The sequence below is a fragment of the Gallinula chloropus genome, assembly GCF_964237585.1.
Source record: "Gallinula chloropus genome assembly, chromosome: 16".
NCBI classification, from domain to species: domain Eukaryota; kingdom Metazoa; phylum Chordata; class Aves; order Gruiformes; family Rallidae; genus Gallinula; species Gallinula chloropus.
This window is the reverse complement of record NC_140101.1, coordinates 13,966,217-13,993,207: the sequence shown is the minus strand read 5'-3', so window position 1 is coordinate 13,993,207 and position 26,991 is coordinate 13,966,217. Positions and strand designations below refer to the sequence as shown.

Below are 26,991 nucleotides of genomic sequence, written 5' to 3'. Positions count from 1 at the left end.
CTTTGCAGGTGGTGGTCAGAGATGATCCACCCACTCCTCTCCAGGCAGCTACCTGGGCCATGGCAGTGGATGGCTGCAGCACAACAAACACCCCCCAGCTGCAGCAGCCCGTACTGGGCAATGCTGGACGGAGGACAGCTGACGGGCTGCTGGGCCGCGGTGCTGCTCGGGCCTCATGGCTCACTCCATCCTGCCCGCAGCAGGCACCAGCTGCTGGAGAGAAATCACACTGTCACGGAGCCCAGCGGAGAATTTCAGCTGGACAAATCCCCACAAGCAGCAGAGGGCACCTCCCAGAGCAGCAAACCACCCACCCCTTCCTTGGCGGGGGGGCAGCCGCCCTGTGACAGGAAGGGCGACGAAGCCTTTTTCCCAGCAGCGGGTGGACTACAGGCATGTGGGGGTCAGAGGGTTTGTTGGTGAGCTGCTCAGCCCTGCTGGTAAGCCAGACTCCTTGAGACAGAAGCTGATAAAACTAAGGGTTGGCAATTTGTCATAGAAGATTTTCAGTGTGAGGAGGACTTCAGAAGTGTCCCCATCTGCAGGAGGGGATCAGTGTGCTTTCCAGTTGGGGTTGTTAAATGATGTTCCATGGGCACCCCAAAATTCTTGGGGCTGTGCCTGGACTCCAAGGGGAGTGCTGAAGGAGAACTCCCAAAGCTCGTGGAGAACTCCAGAAATACCCACACCAGAGACCCCAGGCTGCATGGCCACATTGACTTTTTCTTCAAAAACCTCTTTTTGTAACAGGGAATTTGGAGGTAACGACTGTTCTGATTGGTGGAGGAAAACACCTTGCAGGGTTTGGCTGTATCTGTAGTCTGTCTGCCGATGGAGCGAGACTGAGCTCAGAGACTAGAGGTCCTAGGCTGAAACTCCAACAGAGAACATGCTAACATCAGGCATCTGGATGGATGTGGACTTTGCCTACATCCTAGTAGTTTACTAGTAGAGGTTGAGTCCCTGCACTCTAAGATATAACTATTTCTTATTGTGATTTTTTGGTTAATAGCAATGAAATGCATAATACAAGGCCACACCACAGCTTTCCAGGACAGTGATTTTATACCATATGGATAAGGAAGCTTTGTTACGTGTGCTACAGTGTGGTGGGAGGGTGGCTGACTAATTTGGGGTGTAAAGCCTGCTGAGGTCATGTTGGAGAGCTGTAGGACACAACTCATGAGGAGGTATCATCTGAACTACTCTTGGGTTTCATAGAATCTCCAACTGGTTTGAGTTGGAAGGCACCTCAAAGCCCATCCAGTTCCAAACCCCTGCCATGGGCAAGAACACCTTCCACTAGCCCAGGGTGCCCAATGCCCCATCCAGCCTTGTGTTGAACACTGCCAAGGATGGGCCATCCACAACATTTCATCTTGGAGGAAATAGCTATGTCCTCCCAAATGAAGGCACAGGAGAAACTGGGCAGCCAGCAGACTAACACCAGAGCAAAGAGCTGCAGCATAGATGCACCCTGCAAAACTAGGGACCAGCCTTAATGGAAAATACATACCCACAGCCACTTTGCTGAAGAGAACATTGCATGGAGTGGCCAACGATTCTCATAGCTCTACAGGTTTTCATCTCCTTCAGTGTATGGCAAGGCAATGCTGCCAGGGAGTGCATTAAACCATGGAAAACACCAAGGATCTCAGGAGCACAGCAGGCTGTGCCTGCTCACTCACACCAGGCTACTGCTCTCCATCCTGTGGAATATCGTGCCAAGTTTGAGGTTATGGACTTTTATCTTTTGAGTGCCCCTTGGCCCCAGCCCAAACCACCACAAAAGCTGCCTATGGCTCCAGAGTGAGCAGCTCCCTGGGTGCAGCAGTGCTTGGCTCAAAGGGCTGATATACCCCAGTGCAGAAGACACTTTGAAGGTTTCAGCAGCCTGCCTAGGCAATGCCATTGGGGCAGCCTGGCTCAATGCCTCCTCAGAATGGGTCTGCTGTGGGAGGTACCACTGTAGACAGCTGCTGAATTTAAGAGCAGAGACTCCCAGAACCGTGTTGGGCCTTCCAGAGTCCCCAGGCCCAACCTCCTGCTCCAACAGGGCAGCTGCTTGGCAGCTTGTCCAGCTGAGTCTTGGCTATCCCCAAGGGCAGAGAACCCCCAATATTCTGGGCCCCTGTCCCAGCATTTGACCATCCTCTCAGTGAATAAAATTGTTTAATTTCTCACTAACTACACAAGACTTGTAACATCTGTCAGGCAGGGAAAGGCGCTTGGTGACATGGTTCACTGTCCACACTCGCCCAGCCGGTCTGTGGCAGTGGAATGTCTTGAATCAAAATGACGGCTGCTTTTTTTCTGGGGGGCACTGAGTGTGGCCACAGCCTCTGGGCTGTTCTGGCCTTGGTGAGGCAGCAGGCACGGGCCCAAGGGGACGTGGATCCTGGAGGACACTGCTGGTGGGAGGGCACTGCTGGCATGGGGGTGCCAGGCCTTGGTGGGGGGCAGCAAGGCTGAAGGGCAGCGCGGCTGGTAGGGAGAGGACATGGCTGCCGGGGACATGACATGACATGACAAACCACGAACGGGGATAGCACGGCTGAAGGGAGGACGCGGCTGGCGGGGGGACACGGCTGACAGGGACCCGCCGCCCCGCAGCCGGCGCTGGCGAGCCCCGGCCTGCCGGGGCCTGTTCCCTCCCCGGGGCTGCCTGCCGGGCTGTGCGAGCCCCGCCGCGGCGGGTAGGCCGCCTGTAGCGCTCCGGGGCGGCGCTCGCCCTCGCCTCCCTCCGCCGTGAGGGCGGGCCGCCGCTTCCAGCGTCCCCGCCCTCGGCTCCGCGCCCCTTTGAAGCGGGCTCGGCGGCCGCCCGCCCGCCTAGAGCCGCCGGCGCCCAGCCATGGTGCTGCCCGAGGAGCAGGCCCGGCTGTACCGGCCGCGGCCCGAGCTGCTGCCGGCGGCGCACATCCCCTCGCTGCCCCACTACGAGCGGCTCTACCAGCGCTCCGTGGAGGAGCCGCACGGTGAGACCCGCCGGCGGGAGCCCCTTCCCTGCCCGCTGCCCTCCCGGGGGAGCGCCGCGGCGGGGCGGGGGAGGCCGGCGGAGGCGGCGGAGCGGTTCCCGCAAGGCTCCGCCGGTGCCTGGGGGTGGGAGGAGAGCGGGGCTGGGGGTGTCGGGCGGGCAGGAGGGGGGGTGGGCTGAGGGGAGGCCGCTGTGATACCCCACGCGTGGGGTGCAGGAGCATGGGGGCTGCCTGTCGTGTTCCTTGGGGCGTTGTGCTCCTTCCCCGTGCCCCTTTCTGGGTTATGAGCTCCAGCTGTTGCCTTTGCAGAGTTCTGGGGTGACATTGCTAAGGAGTTTTACTGGAAGAGCCACCACACGGGACCTTTCCTGAAGTACAACTTCGATGTGACCAAGGGGAAGATCTTCATTGAGTGGATGAAAGGGGCGACCACCAACATCTGCTACAACCTCCTGGACAGAAATGTCAACGAGAAGAAACTTGGGGACAAAGTTGCCTTTTACTGGTAAATCTCTGGCTTTATTGTGGTATAGAGCAGGTGCAAATATTACCCTAAGGTGTTCAAGTGGTGTTGGTTTTGGCTGAGATGAATTAAAGCATGGTAAAACCTGTGAGGCTTTAATCATTGCTTAGGCATTGCAGGTATTTGCTTTCTCTATGCTTGAGAGAAGCTGTGCAGGGGAGCTTCCTTGCCCATCCTGGGATGCACAGGAACGGTCTGTGTAGCAGTGGGGAGCTCCTGGCTCCCAGCTGGGCCTTTGCAGTTGTACCTGCTGAAAACTACAACCAGTCAGATGGTGTTGAGGGAGGTGTCACAACTCCCTAGTTAAGTAGGTGGATGTGTGTAGAGACATGGGATGGGGAACAGTTAACATCTGACAGCAAAGAGCTTGTAACCCCCAGATCCTACCTTCATGTTTTGTGGCTGTGGCAGAAAGGCTCTCCTAAAGCCCACCCTTATGTGCTGATTCCTTGTGTTTGAACATGCATAACACTGCGGTGCTTTCAGAAGGGCTGGCTTCTCTCTCACCTTTGGGGAGAAAAATTAACTTCCAGACCTATCTAAAGTATGTTTGTATGGTTGTTACCAGAGTGGTTGGTAGTAGTGAAAGCCATGTGAAACTTGACATTTTCATTTTGATGCAAAACAGGTTTCAGTGGTGATGTCCAAGCAACAGACCTAGTGCTCCCCAGCTGTGTCCCCAGAGAACAGCCTCACCTTGCCCACCCATGAGTTTTGAGCTTGTGTGGGTTTATGTTGCATGGGTATGACTGTATGTGGCAGTGCAGAAGCACAAACAAACGTAGCCCTTGTTAGGGGTGCAGTAAGGTGTTGGGTTATGGTGAGTCCCTTCAGCAGAGCAGCTGAAGAGTCTTACTGTCACTGCAGTGAAAGTACTAGATGCTTAATGGTGGACAATTCTTAAGGATTTTGTGCAGCTGAAGTGTCTGGTACCCCCAGTCACCTGGTGTAAATGAGACTTTCTGTAGCAGTGTAGCTCCAGCTGTGATGTAGCACTGGGTTCCTCCCGAAGTTTCCATCAGTAGAGTTACTGCTTCAGTAAAATAATTACACATACAACCTAGCAAATAATTGTATTGATAAGATAGAGCTGAAAGGGTAGGAGCTATTTACTCCCCTGCTAGTTAAATACAGCCAGTAAAATGGCTCCAGCTGCTGAATGAAGACACCTTGATAAAGGTGTGCCCAGAAAAAAACATTTGGCAGGCCAGTGCTGGCAGGTGAGCTGGGGTTTATGGAGGGAGTGGGTGTATCATTCTTGCCCATAAATCTCTGGGTGACAGCTAAGCAGCAGCCTACAGCTTTCATTTGGGCCTGGTGAAGATTTTCCTTGCTAATTCTGACAGGCTTTGTTTGGGGGTGTTTGTGATGCTGAGCAAAACTTGGAGTGGATATTGAAATGGTGGGTGTCTTGTCAGTTGTGGTGTTCAGAGTGCTGAAAAAGAAGGTGTCTCCTCCTCCCTAGCAGGCAGTTTTCCCCTGACTATTTTGAGACAAACTCTCCTAGCGTGGTTCCTTCACAAGTGACCTGGCACTGGGGTGCCTGGAGCTGTCAGCTGGGAATGCTGGAGGGAGGGATGGAAGGGGCTTGCCAACCTGTGAACTTGTGGCACTGAGGTCTTGAGGAAGCGGGGCTGGGGGTGGTGACTGGTAAAATGACTCTTGGAGGAGCGTGTGCGTGCCTCTCTGGGCACATGCTTTTCTTCAGTAGCAAAGTGTAATTGCTGTCCTCTTGTCCTTCCATGCTTTGCATTTAACACCCTGTTGAACAAGCCTGCCTTCATAAAACACTTGAGACTTGTCGTTAAAGGTCAAAAAATGAGAGCCTCTGGAAGCAAAAGAGGATTCATGGGGGAAAACTTGGGAATTTAAGTACCTTGGCTACTTGCTTCTACCTATGAGAGTCTGTAGCCTGCTCTACAGGGAGAGGTGACTGCCCAGCTCTGCACAGAACCCAGACTGTGTCTTTGCTTTCAGAGAGAAAGCACTTGGGGAACAAGTGAATTTGAGGCACTGCTGGGTGTCTCTGAGGTGAGAGGTGTGCTGACAAAACTTGGAGCTGCTGTGGGCTGCTGTCTGTCTGTCTCACGGTCTGCGTGGGCTGGAAGGAGCTCACAGTTCATGTGGAGCTGTTATGGCCAAGCTGCTCTGAAGGTTCCAGGGCTGCCCAAATTGGCTCCACTCAGTGGGTCTAATCCCAAGAGGTGTGGATTTGCTCTCTCAGCACAAAGGGCAGTACATGGGGTTGCTTGTTCCAGAACTTGTACATAGGTGACACTTACATTGCCCTCTTGGTGCTGCTAGGACAGAGCAGCTCAGAGTGACCATCCTGAGTCGGTAGGAAGCACTTGTGTTTTCCCTGTTGCCTGTTTCACTATGATAGCTCTTGCTGCTTGTGAACGTTACAAGTATTTCTGTTCCTGCTGCTCTTGATTCCTCTTTCTCTGTTTGGTGTTGCTGATGTGGCCTGAAAAGGAACAGAAGCTCCAGGAAACGCTTCTGATAAAGCGCTGCTCACCCAAGTGAAATCTCTCCCGTAGCAGGGTGGGGAAGGGGTGAGGGGCTGGGGTGGGAGGGCTGGGCTTGCTAGCCCTGTGCTTACTGTGCAGGTAGATCCCCACAGGGGCTTTTGTGGGCCTTGAGATGCATGACCCAAGCTAGCTGGGACACTGAGGGCATTTGCAGGGGACTTTGTGGTGGGTAGTGTTAATTAGAGCATGATTACAGCAGCCCTTTGCTGTGCTGAAGGCGCATATACCTGTGTCCCATGGACCAACCTGTGGTTGAAGTGCCCATTAATCTCATAGAAACATCAGCCTGTGCAACTTGTGGAGGTAAAAGTAAAACCAGGTGGGAATACAAGAAGAGCACCACCTATTACAGACACCTCTCTAATTAGACCCCGGGGTGAGAAGGTGCATGGCTGAAGCATGAAGTTCTTGCCTCTTCTTCCACCAGTTGCCCCAGCTGGGGTGCTGCTGGTGCCTGGTGGGACAAGGGACAGAGGTAGGTAGAGGTTGGTACACTGGTTTCAGCCTCCCCTGTAGCCCAGGGTGCTGCTGGCTCCTGCCATCTTTGGGAGGAGAGTGTATCAATTCTCTGCTTTCTTAATGTTTGCTTATGAAGTAACACACCTAGAAAGGAGAAACACAGTAAAGGCTGCCAGAGCTTGCTGGGGATTTGTTTAAACAAAAGAACAGCTGCCTGTACTTTTCAGTCTGGACCTAGAATAAGCGTGATGTGCAAAAGTAAAATGGAGGAGGGTTTATTTTCTTTTTTATTTTTAAATAAAAGGGAGGATTTAGGGCTTTCTTCCAATAAATCTTTCTGTAAGGAAGAACTACAGAGAATGTTTTTAAGAAGATAAATGTACCAGAGCATTTCTGGAGGTTTTTATTAGGAAACTGGGAATAGTTTTTGCACAGCAGCCTTCCAGAGAGGACACAGGTTGTCAAACCCTGGTTCAGTCTAAATGTGCTGCTGTGGCCAAGTGGGACAAGACTGCAGCTGCTGGCTCCTTGGGCTGGTGGGCTGCTGGTGCACCCTGGTCTGGTGGCTGTGCCTTGCCATGGAGCACTTAATTCTGGGATGTGCCATCCCAGAGTCAAAAATAAAGCTGAGTGCAGCTGTGTGTCAGTTACCTTTCAGCTGTGAGCCTCTGGAGTTGGAAGAAAACATCTTGTCTGAAACTACTGAGAATAAAATAAATGCTTGTTCTCCCTAATCTGGATCAGCACAGTGTTTTGGTGTTCTCTTCAGATGCCTTGTCAGGTACCAGCCTTCCATTGCTGTCACACACAGAGGTGCAGTGACTGAGGATGCTGGCTATTAATAGCAAGACTTCAGCCTATACATGATGCACTCAGCTCTGCTGCTGCCACTGGCTTTGTCCCGTGCCAAACTGACTCTTCACTTCTTTGGTAACTTCCTTGTGCTATCTCTAGTGATGAATCCTCTTTCAACACTGTTGTGGTAGTGAAAGCACATCCCTAAATCACACAGTTTAAAGAACAAAAACTCACCTCTTGGAAGGATGCTTTTACTGACACACCTTTGCAGGCTGCTGAGAGTAGCCAGAGCTGTGCTGCAGGTTGCTGTTCCCTGTCACTGCTCTGGAGGGATTGCTTCCCTAGGGGAATCTGAATAAGCTCTGCAGCAGGGAGAAGCATATCAGAAGTTACCAGGTGTTTGGCTTACACTCACAGCACTACCCAGGCCCAGCACAGCTCCTTTCCCCAGGAAAATGGCCTCACTCAGCCCTGAAATTCAGAGAGGCTTTCTGGGGTGCATCCTCAGTAATCTGTGTCCTCTCCCCATTGTGTGTGCTGAGAGTGGAGTCACAGCTCAATCATCTTGGGATGTAATAATTATTTTGGAAGCATTGCTGGGTGGGACAATGCTTTACTGCTGGAAATCAGCAGATTAGGTGCACCTAAAGCAGGTGTTAATAAAATGCAAGTACATTAAATGTATATTAGCCTATAGATCTTGTACCCTCCTTCAAGGACAATGATAATTCTAGTTCTCCCTCATGGAAAGTGTAGCTGTCTTCTGGTGGGTTTTATGAAATCTTCCAGCCTGGAAGGGGGTTTACCAAATGGGCTGCATCTGCCTGAATGTTTCAGAGCAGTGCTGCTCATCCATCCAAAGGAGAACACCTCTGCTTTGTGGGGCCCTCTCTGGCTGAGCTGTGTGGGTAGTGCAAGAGTGGGAATGGTGGGAGCATCAATAAAAACCTGGAACTAGAACAAGGAGTGAAGGGAGCAGTGGTTGGGGGTCAGGCACATCCAGGTCAGGTGCTTTTCTGATTCCTTTGGTGGAATTCTTCCTCTCCCAGTTCTGGGACAGTATGGTTAGTGCTGTGGCAGTAGTGCAGACAGCGGCTGTGTTCAGATACTTGTCTGTAAGTGCAAACCAGGACAGGATGGTTTCAGAGCTTGTCTTTAGGTGTAGCTCAAGGCTTTTGTCCACTGGTGGATGGAGTCTTCATCTTCAGATGTGGGCTGTTCAGAGCAAGGCCATGCTGCACTCTTAATTAACAGATTTCAAGTCATCACTCTGGATTGTCCTACTGTGGGTTTGGTTGTAGATGAGATACGAAGATGTTGTTGCCCCAGGGCAGCATGGTGATGCCTGCTTAAGGGTTTGGAGAGTCTTGGTTTGGCCTGAGGGACTGGAAAGCACATGGCTCATGGTCTGAAGCTTGTTTCCAAAGGCTGTATATATGTATGACAAGACCCAACACCTGCCAGTTTTCTCCTGTTGTATGTGAAGGTTCTTCTGTCCCAAATGTTTCTGCCAATGGCTGGGTTTGTGTGCTACATCCTCTTTATTACTAGTGAGATGTCAGAGAGTTACCAGGTGAGTGGTTGTGCCAAAGGCCTGAACTAAATACGTGAAAGCAGCAGAAATACCTTCTTCAGGCAGGCACTGTCCTGTGGGCTTCCACTGGGGGGGTGGGCAGGCTTCCATTGGTGGGGGGGTGGGCTTTCCCAGCTGCTCTGAGTCAGGGGTTTTAGTGCTGTGCTGCTCAGCTGGCAGGCACGCAGGCACTTGGAACTGTTTTTCCCTTCCCAGGGCTGACCAGGAAGCAGAGCTTGACTCATCACTGTCAGGTTCACGTGCTGGTCTGCAGGGAGATGCTGGGAAGGGTGGTGGGATGTTTTGGATATCTCAAGCCCTGTTCCAGCTCTGTGGATCTGTCACAGATGCCGGGCAGGAGCGGGGAGCTGGCAAGTGCTCTCAGCCTCGTGCTCTTCTGCTCAGCAGTGCAGTGAAGGAAGGGGATGGGTATTAGAACGTGATTACACAGTGTCTGTGCTCTCCTGAGGTTTTGCCCAGTCAGAAGCACCCCTGGACTTGTGCCTTTGTGGGAGGGCGTTGAGTGTTACTGAAGATTTTCTCTGGAAGTAGCTCTTGCTGAGCTCTGATGGTTCATAATCCCATGTCTATAGGCAGAGTGGGACTTCTCTGTCAAGTCTGTAAAGAAGGAAGGTGCTCAGGCAGCCCTTGCATGGCTGCTTTGTGGCTGAGCAGTAAGGAGAGAGGGGTTGTGTAAGCTCTACTGCTTGGGAACACGCACCGGCGGCAGCCTGGAATCAAAGGAGCAGCTTTCATCTCAGTTGTGTCAGAACTACTTGCTCTCTGTCTTTCACTCTGAACCCCTTGGTAGCTGCTCCTGGCAGGGATACAGCATCTGTCTATATAAATACAAGGGACTATCCAGGAAGCATTTGACCAGATAAACAAGTTGGATGTCAATAAGCACCCAGGATTAGACGGCATGCACCCCAGAGCACTGCAGGAACCTGAATGTGAAATCGCAGAGCTGCTGGCCAGGGTGTGCTGGGTGTCATTGTGAAGGGCCTCTGTGCTGAGGACTGGGAGGCTGCCAGTCCCAAGAGGGCAATAGAGGGGGTCCTGGGAACTGGGAACTCCGATTTACATCCCAAGAGGTGTGGTGGAATCTGGTCACTGTGTTCATGGAGCAGTGTGTTCTGCTGGGAAAGGCGACAGAGCCGCTGTGAGGTGAGGTCTGGCTGGCAGACCTGCTGAGCACATAGATGTGGCTGTTTCCAGGCTGCCTTTGTGAGGCTTCCCTCAAAAGGTTGTTCAAGAAAGTAATTTAACTGTGAATGGAAAAAAAACCACCCAGATCATTCTGTGGAGCTGGTTTAGCCCTACCCTTTGCTTCCTTGCTTTTAATGGCCACTTCTCAGGACCGGCAGCAGAGCCCCCAGGGATCAGTGCTGAGTCTGAACTGCTGATGGGGACCAGGCTCACTAGCCCTCCCTGAACAGCATCTCTTAATGCTGCTGCTGCAGATGAAACACCAGCCCCTGGTTCTGACCCAGTGTGAGGTTTTTTGTTTAGTCTGAGGCTTTGGCTGAGCTACTGTGAACATCCCAGTGCCGAAGTGTGATGCTGCCTTCAAATGAGACCTGTGGTGACCTGTGTGCTCTTACTTAGTGTTTTCTCTTCATGCTGCTCATTCCTCGGACAGAGGGTCTGGTTCTGTTGATTCAACACAGGGGGTTTAACAGTTCACAAATCACTTCTTGCACCCCTATCTTAAAACATTGGCTTATACCCTGTTGAAAGCCACCGTTCTGCCTGGTTCTGGGTGGTGGTTGCACAACTACCAGGGGGAAGACAAGGGGTGTGTGCCCAAGACAATAGCTCCTGGATTTTCTCATGGCTGTGAAACTCGTCTCTTGTAACACTGGCAGATGTTACAGGCACCTTGATGTGTTTTAAAAATAGTTTGCTTACTGTTGGGAGGGGCACAGCAGTCATGCAATGCTGGGTAGTGTGAGTATTGGCAGGAGAGTGGAAACTTGGGGTGGATGAATGGAGTTCATGGTCAGAGGGGATGGTGATGTGTACACAGTCAGGACATGGAAGATCAGAGCCTTCAGTTTGTTCACCAGAGTAGAAAATGTGATTATTTTGTTTTAGCTTTGTGAATAGCTTGTGTGTTGTCCCCTGGCACTCTGGTGTGAAGGGAGCAGAAGTGGACAAGTACTCCACAGCGGTGAGGCTGGCTCTGAGTAGTGGCGTTTACAGGGGACAAAGTGGCGAGGCCTTGGCAGAAGAGGTGTGAGTGGGTGCTCATTGTAAGCACGGCACTTTTCCTCTGGGTAGCTGCATTTGTCGTGCCCAGTGGGCTTCTGTGCCCAGAGCTGCTAGCCAAAGCTTTGGCAAGTCCCCTTGACTGCCACCAGCACAGCGAGGCCTTTTCCTCCGGTGCCCAGCCCTGTGGGAGCTGTTTGCCATGGCTGGAGCAGGGTTTCAGTTCTCTGTTTGCATTTCTGCACGTTGCTTGTCAGTGTTGAAATGTGGTGTGATACCATGGTCCATGGCAGTTCTCCATAACCTCTCAGAGCCCATCATTTCTGCAGATGTCACCTCCCTTTAAGGGAATCCCTCCAGGAAATCGATTGCCTTCCTGGTTACTTTTTCATGTCTGACTTCCCTGACTTGCTTACAGGAAGGTGGGAGAGGGACTGGCCACCAGGGAGGGCAGGGACAGGACAAGGGGTGATGGCTTCAAGCTGAAAGAAGGCAGGGTTAGATCAGATGTTAGGAAGAAATTCTTTGCTATGGGGCGGGAGGAGGGTGAGGCCCTGGCACAGGGTGCCCAGAGAGGTTGTGGGAGCCCCATCCCCGGAGGTGTTCAAGGCCAGGTTGGATGGGGCTTTGGGTGACATGCTGTAGTGAGGGTGTCCCTGCCCATGTCAGGGGGGTAGGAACTAGATGATCTTTGAGGTTCCTTCCAACCCAAAGTGTGTGATTCTATGATAGTAAAACAACTTCTGGATTTCTGTTGCTGCTGACCATCTTCTGGGAGAAGTTGCCTGTATAGAATGGATGAGAGTCCATCTGGCCATTGCCTGTAGAGGTTTCTGAAGCATGAAGTTGAGAAGTCCACCAGAAATTTGAATAAAAGTTTGACTTCCTACCGTGACCCCCATGGACATTGCTTGACCCTCCACTGAAATCAGCTTGCCTGGCTTCCAGTGTTTCTAGAAGGTCTTGAAAATTTGTCAGTGTGATCCATCCAGAGGTGCAGCATTTCCCAAAATAGGACATTTCCCAGCTGCAGGTGGCACGTTGACTATTTTACTTACAGAAGCTTGGTCCAGGATATATTTGCTGGCCCAACTGCAACTTGTTTAAACAAGGACTCAGCTGGGTTGGGCTGGAAATAAGCTCTGCTCTGGTTGGACTGGTAAAAATAGTCTGTGCTCCTCTGAAAATATTACTTATGTCAAACTGGTGCATTCTTCTACAGTGTTCTGTGGATTTGGCTGGCTGGGTTAGATGTGCTGGTGAGGTCAGCCAGGCTTGGTGACCTCCTGCATAGGTCTTGCATATGAGCTCTGTTGCAACACTGCGTAATTGTTTGTTTAAAAAAACCCCCAACCGACCCCAACTTTAAGAATCTTAAACTTTCCTCTAAAAACAAATAGGGGAGAAGCTATCATTTTTCATAACTGGCTGTTCTCCTGTGCTGTAAAATACTTCAGAGACTAAGAACATGATTAGAGTTAACATTATCCTGTTGACTTGATGGTTACTTGATACCAGGCGAGGAGGAAATGTGAAGCCACAAAGGAGCAGAATTCCCCTTGCTGCTGAGCTGATACCCACTAGTGCAAAACAGCTGCACTGAAGTCACCATCACTGGGTGTTTTCATAGAATCATAGACTGGTCTGGGCTGGAAGGGACCCCAAGGATCACAGAGCTCCAACCCCCTGCCACAGGCAGGGACACCAACCTCCAGGCCTGGAGCTACACAAGGTTGCCCAGGGCCCCATCCAACCTGGCCCTGAACACCCCCAGGGATGAGGCATCCACCCCCTCTCTGGGCAGCCTGTTCCAACCCCTCACCACTCTCTCTGTAAAGGACTTCCCCCTAATATCTCCTCTAACCCTTCCCTCCTTCAGCTTCACTCCATCCCCCTTGTTCTGCCAGTCTCTGCCCTTTAACAAGCCGATTCCCCTCCTGTTTCTCTGCTCCCTTCAGGGACTGGAAGGCTGCAATGAGGTCCCCCCACAGCCTTCTCTTCTCTAGCCTGGTCTTTGTGGTCTTTGTTACTTGTAAACTGCCTTATTTTGTCAAAGGGACAAAAGAATAGTAGGTTTCTCTTGGAGAAGGGCTTGCTGACAGCTGTGCATCCCATCCTGTCTAAACTGGTTACCTGTGAGCGTTCTGGCTCTCAGGTGTGAGTGTAGGGTGTGCAAACCCTGTTGTGTTGCTGGTTGATGTGCCAGCAGCAGTGTAAGCTGTGAGGTGTTGGTTCCTTCAGAGCTGTCTGAGCATGGCACAGCCTAAAGAAAGGGGCTGGATGTGAGCTTTAGGGTGTAGCCCAGCAGGTGAGTGGGGAAAATTGGGATTCTGGAGGGTCAGTAAATAAACAGGTGATGTCAGAGTGGTGTCAGCTGGGCTCTGCTGTGGGCACCACACAGAGTATGGTGAAGGGAACTGGTTGGACTGCACAAGATAAATATTATTTCTTTAGATGCCTCTGGTACTTGTTGAGGTTCTGAAAGGCTGCAAATAGAAGGAGTAGTGGAGAATGTATCTAATGAGGAGGAAGGACAGAAGATTGATGTGGTTTTTCCTATGGGACACTGGCAACCATGGTTGGGTGTTTCTGTAGGCTGCCTTTCCTTAAGGCTATTTTTAAAGGTGGTCAGAAGACTGATTCCCTGATCATGGAGCAGATGGTGACCCAGTGTCCCTTTAGAAAACATTCTGGTTTAGCTGTTTAGGAAAGTACAGGCAGGGTAGGACCTGTGTAAGTGTGTTGGGCTGGAGAGGATGGGTGTTGAGGACTGGACACAGCACATCACACTCTGTGGAGCACAGGGCTCCTGCCCTGGCATGGCCCTATTTGCCAGCCTGGTTGGGGTTTCTTTACAGCCATAGGAGCCTGTTAACCGGGTACATGGCCAACTCTTAGTTGTGATGGGTTGGCTTGGAGATGGATTTGGCTGTGGAGCTTTGTTAGAACCTTCCTATGTGTATGGAGGGCCCTGGAAGCCAAATCATGCAGGGTTTGGAGTTAACAGAACGGTTTTAGAAGGTGATGCTGTTAAATTGATAACATTTCTCTCTTCTCTGGGGTTTCTGTTGCCAGGTTTACTTAACTGTGTTCTCTCAGTGCTGCCAAGTATTTCTGAACATACCGAGAAAACCTTTCTACCAGCCCCTCCCAGGCTGTGCTCCATCGTTACACAACTGCACCACTACTGCTTGCTAGATCCTTGTCGTGGTGCAACAGGATTTGAATATGACTGTAGGGACTGTAGAGGCTGAACTTCCTGGTAAACATTTCACTTGAAAAACCTCTTGGCCTTCCCAGAACTCTGGTGGGGTAGTTGGTGCCATGCGTTACTGTGGTGGGAGGTGGGTGATGTGAGGTTTGGGCAGGGCTGGGCAGTCTGCCCTGTTGTTATGAACGTTCTCATGAAGGTGTTTTGCAAACCTGTTTCAGCCCTTCTGGGGTCCCCAGTGGAGACCCTCCTGCTTTGGGCAGTCTGTCAGGGAGCATTTCTGTATTGAACAATCTGTACAAGCCCAAGCATTTGTTTCCCCATGAAACAGTGTCTTTTCCCAATCCTCTTCCCCAGCTGCTCTCTCCAAATTTCACCTTTCAGTGTAATCTGTTCTCTCCAGGGCAGATTTTAAAGGGCTCTCTCTACTTGAGTGCTGTTCCTGCGTCAGATGGGACGAGCAAGGCTGGGGGAGGGAGGGAGAAATTTTATCTGTTTTGGAGGCAAGAGCTCCCAAAGTACCAAGCCATCCCTGGGCTTTGTGTGTCCTGGGTCTCCTGAGCACAGGCACATGGCAGGCTGAGAGCAGCTGGCAGCGCGGCCGCTGAGCACGCAGCCCAGGCGCGCTAGCGCAGGCGTCGGAAGGGCCCGGGGCTCTCGCTGCCCATGCGGCACGCACGTGAGCCCCTTCCCTGGATGGCAGGAGCTTGGCCTGGCCCAGCTCTGCCTGGCATTTCAGCTGTGCTAATTCTGGACACGGGGTGGGTTGGGAGCCAGGAGCCTGTCTGGCTGCCTCCAGCGACCTTGCACGTGAGCAGGTGCCACTGTGCAGGAGTTTGCAGCAGATGAACGCTCCTTCCTTCCCCTCTGGGGACAGGCTGCTGGTGGAGCAGAAGCTGAAGAACTTGCTGTGTGTCCTGTGCCTCTCACACACCAGCTTGAGGGGTTTTGGGCTTTGCATGTGTTTTAGTTTAGATGGCATCAGAGATGTTTGTGGGTAGATGTTCCTGCAGTCCCCATTTCTGCTCCACTGGAGGCTTTCTATGGGTATCCACTCTGCAAATTCTTCCTGTGACATTGCATTATCTGGGAAAAGGTCTTTTCTCCACTTCCAACACCTATTTCAGACTGGGAATCTGTGGGTTTTTTAAGGGTTGTTAAGTAGGTAAAACGCAGAGCCCTTTTCCTGCATTAGGCAGAGCTGCTCCATGGGCGGCTGTTGCTGCTCCATGGGCTGCTGACACTGCTTCACCAGTTGGGGAATGAAACCCAGTGGCTTTGAGGTGGTTTGCTTTGCTCTGAAAATTTAACCTTCCAGGTGCCCCCTACCCCAGCTGTGCTTGGTAACTTTGTGATAATGCTTTTATTTGAGGGTGATGCGATCACAGGACCTTAGAGGAGAAACTTCAGTCATCTTCAGCTCTTTGTTCCTCAGTGGGAGCCTCTGCAGGGGTCAGATAGGCTCTGGCTTTATGCCCTACTTTGCTTTGCTCTGTGATTTTTCTGTTCCTGACTGTTTGCAGACCTGCAGATGATCTGGCAGATCTTGAAAACTTGAAACACTTCACTTGCTCGGCTTCATTTCATCACTGCCTCCTGTAAACCAGCTTCCTTCAGCAGCATTAACTCTTGTAAATCACAGTTATCATTGGCAATTACCCTGAAAACCGTTAATTCCCATTGATGCAGCCTGTGCTTCCTGCTGCTCCCTGCGAATACCCAGGCAGTGTTGTACAGGGGAGTTGTATTCATCTGTTACTCAAACAAGTTATGCAAATAATTTTAATTTGGAATTGTTGTGAAAGAGAAACCAAACAGCATCACTGATTCATCTTTGAGTCAGCGCTGGGAAGCGTGCATCCCCTTGGCCAGGGAGCTGTAGCAGGTTAGGAAGCTCCTGCTCCTCCTTGCAGAGATGGGCCCAGCTTGCTCGGATGGGCAGCCTAAGGCCCGTGTGGCTGGAGCAGGGCAGTGCTTTGGGAAGTCCTGTGGTCAGCTCTGATGCTTGGTGGAGCACAACAACTTCTTCATCTGCTTTGGTGCAAGTATCCAGGGGGTCATCTGGCTGCAGCTTCCCTGTCCCAGGCTGCTGCTCTGCATCCCTGGCTGCTCCGCAGGGTCAGCGCTGGAGTTAGTGTGGCTCTGAAGAAACTCTTGTCTGCTCTTACAAACCACTCTACTACTCAGTGTATGTACACCACTACATCTCTTGCTGGCCTGCATGGCCATTCCAACAGGGAAGCTGAACCTCGATTTGGCTATAGGGGGCACAGCATGGAATAGGTTTGTGGCTCTGCATCTCCAAGGTCAAACTCCCAGCTAAGCAGGCAGTCCATGAGCCCCCAGTAAGCGTGGTTGTGCTGTGGAGGAGACAAATGTTTGGGCTTCCCACCTTCCTCCCCTGCTCAGGGTGAGTTTTCCATGTGATTGCTTCTTACTGGGATGCTGGTCGGGCTACCAAAAGTATGTGTCGTGGGGCTGGTGGGCATCCTGATGCCTGTCCAAAAGGAGAGAGCCCATTGTTTGAGCTGCTGGCAGGAGGGAGCAGTACAAGAAGTGCTCTGCTGTGCCTGTGCTTCCTTTCATGTATTGACAGGGATCTGTTTTGGGCAGAGCTGGGCACTACAGCCCTGCACACTGCTGTGGTGACAGTCCCTGATATCCTTGGGCTATCTGGTCCTGGCAATGCATGGCTGCAGGCAGCTGGAAAGCTCTCATCTTTGCATGAAACCTGCCTTTTTCAAGAAAGCACTGATTTTTAGGAGAGTCTGCCTCACAGGGTCCCCAGTTGTGCATCTGTGTGTTTAGTTTAAAGCACTTGCATTTACTTAGTGGATGGGTGGTTCAGCTGAAACCACATGGCCAAAAAATGCCTTCCTCCAGCTGAGCGCGCACGCAACGTGCAGTGTGTAAAACATGGGCTTCGAGTGCTAAAAAACTCAAATACATCCCTGCTGTTGGCCAGATGATCCTGTAGAATTTCAGATTACAAGTTGCTAAATGCAGGATTCGGTTTGAGGGAGATGAGGGGGGAAAAAAGAAGTCAGGCTTGAACTGGGTTTCCCCAGGTATTTCATCTGGGGAGTTCGGGGAGCCGAAAATTGATTTTTTTCCTTTCAAAAGAAGGCTTGTTGTTAGATCAAAGATCACACACCAGCCATCACAGCAGTGCTGCTGCCAATGGTTTTCATCACCAGTTCTTAAAAAAGGCTGGTTTGGGGCGATGTTGGATTCCACAGGGCTGCACACCATAGGGATGGAGGTGAGCGCTGCGGTAATGTTTTCAGAAATAAGAGTTTCCTTATTTCACTTTTATTTCTTTCCCAATTTAGTTTGGCTGAGCAGGTCTGTTGGAGAGGCTCAGCTCTGACAGCCCTTTCTTCTCTCTGAAGGGAAAATGCTGCTCACAGGCCTCTGCCTCCAGGAATTTCCAGGCTGGCTTTGACGCAGGGAGTACTTGGTAGCGTGCGAGGAGGCGCTTCTTTCAGTGCCCCATCTAAAATACATCATTCTCTGAGCTTTTGTGCCAGAGAAGAGGATGGAGCGATCTGAGTGCTGCTGTAGCCTGCTGAGTGTAGCTGTGGGCACTCCAGACTATTTTCAGACACGGGGAGGCTTGGAGCGATCGCCTGCTCTTGTGAGGCTGCTCGGCGGCCTTTGCTGGAGATGCACTGACAGGAGGCGTCTCGTCCTGTCCAGAAGTGGCCCTGACTCATTTCCCATTTAAGCACAAGATCATCTGAAAACCCAAAGCCTGAGGTTTCCCCCGCTGATGCTAGCGGAGCTCTTTTGCAATCACATGAATGAATGGAAAGGACTCTGAAAGCCCTTCTGAAAAGCCTTGCCAAAGTTTTAACTTCTCTTTGGCTTTTGTTCTGCCTCTCTCCTGCAGTGCCCTGGGTGTGCTGACTTTGAGGATGAGCCTGGGTGCATTCCCTGGCCTGAATTTCCCCTCACAGCACCCAGGGGGGAGGAAGACCTGGTGTATCTTGTGCTAGACTTTCCTTCTAACATGTTTATCTCTTAGTAAAAGTTATAATCAGATCCTGTGCTGCTGCAGAGCATGGGCAAAGGGATGTGATGTGCCTGCTCCCAGCCCTGTTCTGCAGGGTTATGGGCTGGGGGTTGGTCTGCACAGGGCCTGCCCACTGCGTCCAGCAGACCCCAGTGCCAAGATCTTCAGGGAGGGGATTCATGGGCTGGGATGCTCCAGCTTGTGTTTGGAAGCACTGTGGTTGTCTTTGAGAGGCTCATTGCTGAGGAGCAGAGCTGCACAATGGGTGCAGGACCCAAGAACAGCATCAGCCTTGATGTTGCTGCACCTGCAGTGGAGCTGCTGCAAGAAAAACCTCTGGGCTGTGAGGAGGGCACTCAGCTTGCTGCAGATGTTCTTCCCTTGAGCCACGTCACTTGCAGCCGCTCGGTCCAGCTCTGAAATCAGCTCTTGGATCTTTGTTCTTCAAGTAATAAAATCAAAAAGGAAACTCATTTCCTGGTTTCCCTCAGCTAGCCAAGAGCCCTGCTGTAAGGGACCTCGTTTAACCATTTCACCTGTCATGTAGCTCAAAGTGATGATCTTGACTACGAAGGGGAAAGGTGAGGAAACTGCTCAGGGGCCAGGGCTGAGCCACCTGCCCTGAGCACTGGCTCTCATTCCCACACTTCTCTTTTTCTTTGTGCTCTTGTTTCTTCTTCTATTCTTTGTGCTTAAAAGGAGCCAAACTTACCTAAAGGATCAAGCCCGGAATCCTTTTTCAGGAGCCATGGTTGGGAAGATACACTGCCCTATGCACATCAGTGCAGGTATTGATGGACCCAATTGCTGCAGAGTAGAACTACGTATCAGGAGGGAGAAGCCCTGTTTGTAAGCAGCAGATCCAAGTGTAACCACCAGTTCTGAACCCCCTCCTACACAGGGCAGGAGGTGGAGAGATGGTATCAGTGGTGCCTTCCAACTCTTATGCCGTTTCCACCAGGACCACATCTGCTGCTGGAGCCTGTGGTCACTGTTGGGCTGACACAGAGCGGCACAGAACCGTGCAAGAAATGAGGGTGTTCATGCATTTCTGGATCACAGAAGGAGGTGCTGTGCCATGCAAGGAGGGCCTCATCTGTTGGAGCAGTGGTTAGTTTTAGCTGGAACTCAGTGGGTGGGTTTTTTTGTGTGCTCTGGGCTGTTTGAGATGTTAAAGAAGTGAGGTTTCTGCTCCTGAGCTAGTTGGAGCCTGGCTGCAGACTGCAGGGAGGATGTAACATGGAGGTGCTTCCTGGCTTCTCCCCAGCACTGGTGATGGTTTTTGTTTGGCTGCATGTACTCAAGGGGACACTGATCCAGTAGGACTATCAGCTGAGAGCAAAACCCCTGTTCTTTCATGGTTCTCCAACATTTCTGTGCTGCCTGCCTTGGGGAGAGACCTGGGAAAGTGTCTCCCTCCTTCTGGGACGGGGGAAATGTTGCTCTGCCAAGTGTGAAGTCATTTCAGATTCTTCATTAATCTTCTGATCTGCTGGGAGTGCCACCTTGTTAGCATGGCTGTAGCATTGTGTCACATTAAAACGAGCTGGTTTTCACTTTGGTAGCAAACAATGGGATGTGACATTCCAGTCCCATCTCCAGGTGCAGCTCTTGGTGTTTCTTGGTGGCACAGCCCCACAGGGCTGGCACCTGAGCTGCAGGAGCCTGGAGCTGCTTTAGAGAGGAGCACGGAGAATAACACAGAGCAGGCACTGAACAAACACCCATGGGTGTATTTATACATGACCTTGGGAGACAAGTCAGCCCTTGGCATCCCATCGCTGTCCATCAGGCAGTCGGTATTTAAGGACCGGGTGTTGCTGCATGACAGTGCTGGCCAATGTTTCACACAAATGTATCTGTGTGTGAGCAGGGGTGCCATGCCCTGAACCCCAGCTTGCTCTTGGGTGGGCTCTCTTCACTTTGGGTCTGTTGAAAGCTTTGTTTGCCCCTCTGAAAGCCCCACATCTCGCCCCTGCAAGCATTCGATTGCTCTCAGTGACCTGCACAGGGATGGGGACTTTGGACTAAATTTTCCTGTGATTGGAGAACTTTAGTCCAGGGTTGGATTTTTGGGATTGGAAGGACAGGTGAGGACACGTATTGTCCAGGGTAGCAGGTACCTCTGAATTTGCAGTGTCACTCTTATCTTGTAATACTTGTTCTGTAACGAATGCTGCCTGCCTTTTCCAGGGAAGGGAACGAGCCTGGGGATTCCGCGAAAATCACATACAGCGAGTTGCTGCACAAAGTCTGTCAGTTTGCCAACGTCCTTCGCAGCCAAGGTAGGGGACTGAAGCAATAGTGGCACTGGATACTGGGAAGGGTTTTGGAGATTGGGTTCATTTTTTGTGTCATTGCCAGTCTGTTGAGTAATACGATGCAAAAAATGCTTTGCTTCTCTCTCTGCTTCCACAGCTGTAAAGTGAGGTGGATGCAGATTCCTCTGCAGCAAAGTTTCAGATGTTCACCTCTGGCTTTGTCTGTGAAAGCTAATCAATGCTGGGCATGTCAGCTGTCCAAGGAAGGAGTCTGTGCTCAAAATTTTCAGCTCTGGGGTTTCCCAGTAGCAGAGCCCTTCAAGGGCTGTGCCTGAGAACACGGAGCGTTCCTTCCAGTGCCCTTGCATAGGTCTTGAAAGGCAAACCCAAGGCTGGTTCACCTCTCACTCCAGCTATTGTGTGCATATCAATTTTGATGTTAAAAGCATTAATTTCTTTCTCTATCCTGCTTACATCACACATGATGGGTTCATTTTGACAAATGCCACATTCATTTTTCCCTCCTCAGGCGTGAAGAAAGGAGACAGAGTTTCCATCTACATGCCGATGATCCTGGAGCTGGTTGTGGCCATGCTCGCCTGCGCCAGGATAGGGGCTCTGCACTCTGTCGTGGTAGGAACAAGCCCTTTGTGTTGCTTTTGGTTCTGAGCTAATGGGAGGGAGCAGCTCTTGGTTTTGGGAGAGCTGGGGAAAGGAGCTGGAAAGATGGGTGCTGACACTGAGACGGATGGAAGTGAAATGACGGTGCTATCTCCCAGCCCTCTTCTGTATTAACAGAGGAGTTCCTTCAGCTCTCTCCAATGTGTACCATGGGTGAACTGCATGGTTGCTGCTGGGGGTTCTGGTTTGGGGGTTGTTTTGTGCCCGTGCTGACTCGGCTGTGTGATCTCTGTCAGTTTGCGGGTTTCTCAGCAGACTCCGTCTGTGAGCGGATTCTCAGCTGCGGCTGCTCTCTGCTCATCACGGCAGGTGAGACACACCTCTGTACTCCTTGATGCATTGCTGTTGCCTGGCTGGAAGGTCTTTATTTCAAAATGCACTTGGAATAGGCAGAGGAAGGGGCAGTGGTTTAGCTGAGTGGCAGCAGGGCAGACGTGCTGCTGGTAGCTGTGCCCCAGCACTCTTTTCCACTTGGATCATGCAGGGAAGCATCTAAGCAGCCCGCCCACTTTGTCCTGTAAAGCATGATGTCACCAGCTGCTACTAACATGTTTCCAAACGCTTGTCATCCATGTTCCTCTTCAACATCAGCCAGATGTTTGCAAGATGTGTCACTTATGAGGCAGTCCCAATAGGGGAGTTCCCTCCCTCTCCAATTTCAAGGAAATTGATTGCACTATCGCTTTGTAAAGCAAGGGATTGGGATGGGGTAGTGATTGCATGTAAGCCCACTGCATTTCCCCAGCTGTCTGCTTTATTAACAGGCCCATGGGATGGAAAGGACCCACTAAACTTTGCAATCTTTGTTCTGGCCACGTTGGATTATTCCCCACTGAATATCCCCAAGAGATATGTCGGGTCAAATTGGAACCTCTCCCAGGGAAGGAATTTCACCATTTCTCTTGGCATCTGTTTCTCTAGGCTAAAAGGGCATGTTAGGAAACCTTTCCCATCAGCTGCCTGACTGCTTTCCCTCACTCCAGTGCATGAGCTCTGCTCTGCTCTCCTGAGATAGCTTGTTGCTTCCAGCCCAGGCCGCCTGGGCTGTGACACCCCTCTGATGTTGTCCTTACCATTCTGCAGATGCCTTTTATCGAGGGGACAAGCTGATCAACTTGAAGCAAATTGCAGATGAAGCCCTCCAGAAATGTAAAGACAAGTAAGTCCAGATTCCCTTGGAAGAAGGGCGTTGCTGCTGGAATCTGCTCCTGCCCAAGTGGAAGTGGAAGCTTTTGTGGGCAGGCAGACTCTGCAGCAGGCCAGGCATGAGCCACGCTGTGTTTGGAAGCCTTTCAGAAGCCTCCCTCGTCTTAAAAATATTTTCTTTTCATTTTCCTCTTGTCTGTTCTGACCTGGAAGCCCACACAGTAGCTGTGGGAAGATTTGCTGATCCACCAGCATTGGATCTTCTGCTGGCCTGTGGCAGAGCACCCAATTCTGCAGCAGCTCTTGGAGCAGCACCATACCAGTTAGGACCAGTTGAACCCAGTGCCATGGGGTGCATCGAGAGAGGGCTTAAATCTTGCTCCAAAGCCATTAATTCAAAGTAATAAAGAGGAAGCGATTTGGGGTTGGGAAATGGCTGTGTAAGCAGGGACAGGAGTGAGCTCGTGCACAGGGTCAGGGCCTGACCATGTGCAAGGATCTGGTGAAGCTGCTGTATTTTTTTAAGCATCTCCACTGAGATCCTGCAAACCATGGAGATGGGCAGATCCATCCTTGGATTTTACAGAAAGGGAAATAATCACATTGAAATAACTTTGCCAAGCTTACAGGCCCAGGGTCTGTGTAGCTTGCATGAGACTCAATACGGTCTTGTAAGTTAGATGTAGCATGAAAATTCAGGGTGAATAGTCAGCATGCTAGAAATAAAGCTCTTCAGAAAGCATTTAAAGCTCTGAAACTTGAAATTATAAGTACCTACTTGAAAAGGTAGGTACCTGGGAGGACAGAAGTGATCCTGACCTTGGGAATTAACTGCTGGAGACAGTGTGTTGGTAGGCTGACAGAGCTGAGGGGAGATGAGAGAACGTTGTGTCAGGAGTGGGCTGTGTTCCCCCTTGTGAAGGGACAAACGCCCGCACTGTTCCTTGATGGCTTTGGAAGCCTTTCCTCTTTCTGGATCAGTTGGTCACACCTAGGGATGGGGGAAAGTCTTGCTCATGGTCACAGGCAGGTAAATTTGGGCTTTGTCAGGAGTCTCCCATCAGTGAGCTGCTTGTGGGCTCCCCGCCTCCTCCACAGGCGTTGGGCCTGGGAAGTGCCAGTGAGCTGTGCACACCCCTTTCCTGTCCTCTGAGTGATGTTCCCATGGCTGGGGTGTCCCTCAGCACCTCCGAGGTGTGTGTGGAGCCTGCCCGTGTTCTGCAGCTGAGCCAGAGCAGCCCAGGGCCTGTGCTCGGCCCGCACGGCCTGGGAAGGGCGGGCTCGGCCCCTGTGCTCGGCCCGCACGGCCTGGGAAGGGCGGGCTCGGCCCCGGCCCAGCTGACCGCGCTGCCTTTCACAGGGGCTCCCCTCTGCGAAGGTGCATCGTGGTGAAGCACCTGGGGAGGGAAGAGGTAGCGGCGGATGGGACGTGCACCAAGTCTCCCCCTCTCAAAAGGCTGTGCCAGGACGTGCAGGTATGTTGCTGGGGGGGATTTTATTGCCACGGGGCCCAGCCCAGCAAATCAGTGGGTGCAGAGCCGCTGCAGTGGATGCTGCTGTTCCTGTTGTCTCCCCACCTTGCCGCTGGTGTGTTGTGAGCGGTCTCAGAAAGGGTTCCTCTGCCTTACCAAAATCCTCTCCCTTCCTTTAACACTGCCATTAGCTGCCCAGTTGCAGGAGCCCCGAGACTGCAGCAGGGCACACCTCCCAACACCACTAGCCTGAGGAGAGGATGCATACTTTCCTCTACCTAGTGAAGGGCTTTTCCTTCCTCACCCTGCATCTACCTCCCCTTTTGTGCAAGGAGCAGTGCCTTGCTGCTCTGCAGCTGTGACAGTGGGAGCAGGGAGTGGAATAAACCAGGAGATTGGTGCTCGTGGCAGGGGTTCAACGCAGCCCCCCCCACGGTGACACCAGCCCTGTGCTGAGAACAGGGCAGTCTCTGTGTAGCTGGCACAGCAGCCCTGTCAGCTGTCGAGGCTGGGGCTTTCCCTTCCAACTGAAAGCTGATGAAGGGCTGTGGGCCAGAGGCCTGTGGTGGGATAGGGGTGGAAGGAGAAGGTGTTGTGGTGGAGCCATGGCTGCTTGCTGAGCTCCTGAGGCAGAGGCAGCACAGCCCTGCTGTGCCCGGCAGCTACCTGCTGCCTTCATCCACTTAAAGGGCAGGTTGCTTTCAACTCCCTGATGGCTCTGTGTCTTGCAGTGATGTCTGCTGTCTCTGTGTTTGGTGGTTGTTTGCAGTGGGTTATCCCCAGGCTGGTGCTTGCTCAGAACTGGGTTGTGTCTGGGGGTGCATCTGACTGAGCTCTGCTTTCAAAGTGGGGGTGGTCTGTGCACATCCCTGGGACAAGAGGCCAGTGGATTCTGTATCTTTGAGTTAATTTTCCTTGTTGGGCTGTGTTACTTTTCACAGAATCACAGAACTGTAGGGGTTGGAGGGGACCTCAAGAGATCATTGGGTCCAACCCCCTGCCAGAGCATCTTTTATGGGGATGCTGCTCAATGTTTGCCAGCCTGGCTGTGTTACCTTGGCCTCCTCTGCCCCTTCTATCATGAGGGCTGGGTAACTCCAAAGGGTGGGAAAACTGGAGCAGACCAGGCTTTGTGTGAGGTGTCCCTGATGGTGATGGTATGGAGAAGCCTGAGCTGGTGGCTGTTGGTGAGGTTCTTGTGCAGAAGAGGAGGAAGAAGCTGGAGGGGCTCTCTTACCTTTGGTTCTTGCTGCTCTGCTTGTTCAGACACTTTATTAAGGATTGTTTTCCCTTTTAAGTGCATTTTTACTGTGCCATTGGTTTGTGTAGAGCTATCAGACAGCCTGTGGGCTGCATGCCAGCTCTGTGTGTCTGTACCCAGCTGGCTGTGTGGGGGTGGCCTCTGCTCCTGCCGTGGGGGCAGCAGGTACCCTGGGAAGGTGAGGGACATGGGCAGTTGGCTCAGAGCGCATCTCCTGGCCCAGCCCCAGGTCTGAGCTCTCTCCAGCCTGCTGGGATGGTTCCCCAGCATCCTGACCCCTGGGCTTCCAGCTCCTTGTCCGTAAAGCCTGGTGTGGATCCTCCTCTTCTCGACTTTCACGCCCTCTTTGTGGATTTTTAACAGGAAAAAAAGACTGAGAGCTCACAGAGACTCCATCCCAAGGTATTTACACACAGCCCTGCCTTCCTCCTGCTGGCACCTCCCCTCTGCTTCCTCCTCCAGCGCTCCACCTTCCTAACCACTGCAGCTGCACAGCCACACCTCCCTTTCTAACCGGGTTACCAGCAGCTGCATGTTAGCGATAGACACCGCTCCTGCTTGGCCAGAGCTGCCCACAGCTCCGGGCTGAATGCAGTGCCACAACGTCCTGCTGGAAACCAGGCCACATCTCTACAGTCCCCTGAGTGCCTGTGGGTGTGCTGATGAGGGGGATGTGGTGCCAGCGTTGGGAGGGCAGTTCCTACCTCCCCCCTGAAAAGCAGCTCTTGTGATGCACTTCCCTTTGTGCTGAGGCTGGCAGGGATCACCTGCAGCTTCCTGGCTGTGGTGGTGTGCTGAGGGCAGCAAACTCGGAGCTCCAGAGCCAACATGAGACCTCTGCCTGCCCCATCCAAGGAGCAGCAGCCTCAGGACCCTGTGAGCAGGCTGGCAGAGGCATGCCTGGCCTGGGGGCTGTGTCCCATGCTGTTGGTGTGACCCCCTCTGGGGATGGTGGCAGCTGGGTGCTGAAATGGAGGGAGCCTTGAAGGAGGGATGCAAGAAAGCAACCCTTGGATGGGCTGGTGTGAGCCTACCTTGGGCTGGTGTGACCCAGTGCCTCGCTGGGAGCGTGCTGGTGGGACAGACTGGTGGAAACTGCCTCCCTGGGCAAAGCCAGGAGCCCTGGGGTCCGGAAGAGCTTTCTGGTGGGCTCAGCTATGCCAGGCTGTCAAGCAACTGGTGTCCTGTGCTCCACGGGTGTGGGAGCTGTGTGCTGGGCTGTGCCACGTGAAACATCTTCAGGGCTGCAGACGGGTCACCGTGTGAGCCCGGGCTGAGGGATCTGCAGGGCCCCCGCAGCACAGGCTGCGTCTGCTGAATGGGCTCTGGAGGAGATGTGCCCCAGCTGCCAGGCCTGGGCTCTGTGTCTGGGTGCCTGTCCACAGAGGTGGGGAAAGGGGGAGTCTGTGCTGAGGCTGGGGGGTGTTCCCTGCCCTGCTGCCCCCCTCTCCTCTGAGGAAAGGAGAGAAGGTCGGGTGGACTGAAGGTTTGCACCGAACTTTGCCCCCTGGACAGCACAACTCTGGGGTGACCTCTGCCCCTCTGTCGCAGCTCAGCATCCTCAGGCAGCTCCTTTGGGTGGCCAGAGCTGGTTCTGTGCTGGAGCTGTCACTTCTTACCAGGCAACTGCCTTAAAATCCAGACAGCGGGTTTTCTCCTGTCTGCAGGGCCAAGTGGTGTGAGCCCAGCACCTTCCTGTTCATCTCAGGCTGTACTGCTGGGGGGCCCTGTGAGGTGTGGGGGGCTGTTGGGTGTGTTGACCATGCATTTAACCACAGCTCAGGTGGCAGGAGGAGCCTGTCTGCTCTGAGAGCAGCGAGCAGCTGCTGCTGCTGCCCGGAGGGGTTTGGGAGTGCTACTGGTGGCTTGGATGA

At 52.3% G+C, this 26,991-nt stretch overlaps 1 protein-coding gene across 1 annotated transcript in view; it reads left to right on the top strand.

Annotated features, from left to right (window-relative positions):
* Nucleotides 1–2,847: 2,847 nt before the first annotated feature.
* Nucleotides 2,848–26,991, top strand: part of ACSS2 (acyl-CoA synthetase short chain family member 2) — a 32,240-nt gene continuing 8,096 nt past the window's right edge. Inside the window, exons 1-7 of the mRNA XM_084271356.1 lie at nt 2,848–2,975; nt 3,285–3,480; nt 20,490–20,581; nt 21,087–21,190; nt 21,475–21,547; nt 22,322–22,397; nt 23,745–23,859. Coding sequence (XP_084127482.1) covers nt 2,852–2,975; nt 3,285–3,480; nt 20,490–20,581; nt 21,087–21,190; nt 21,475–21,547; nt 22,322–22,397; nt 23,745–23,859 — 780 coding nt within the window. The 5' untranslated portion in view covers nt 2,848–2,851. The remainder of the gene's footprint in view (nt 2,976–3,284; nt 3,481–20,489; nt 20,582–21,086; nt 21,191–21,474; nt 21,548–22,321; nt 22,398–23,744; nt 23,860–26,991) is intronic.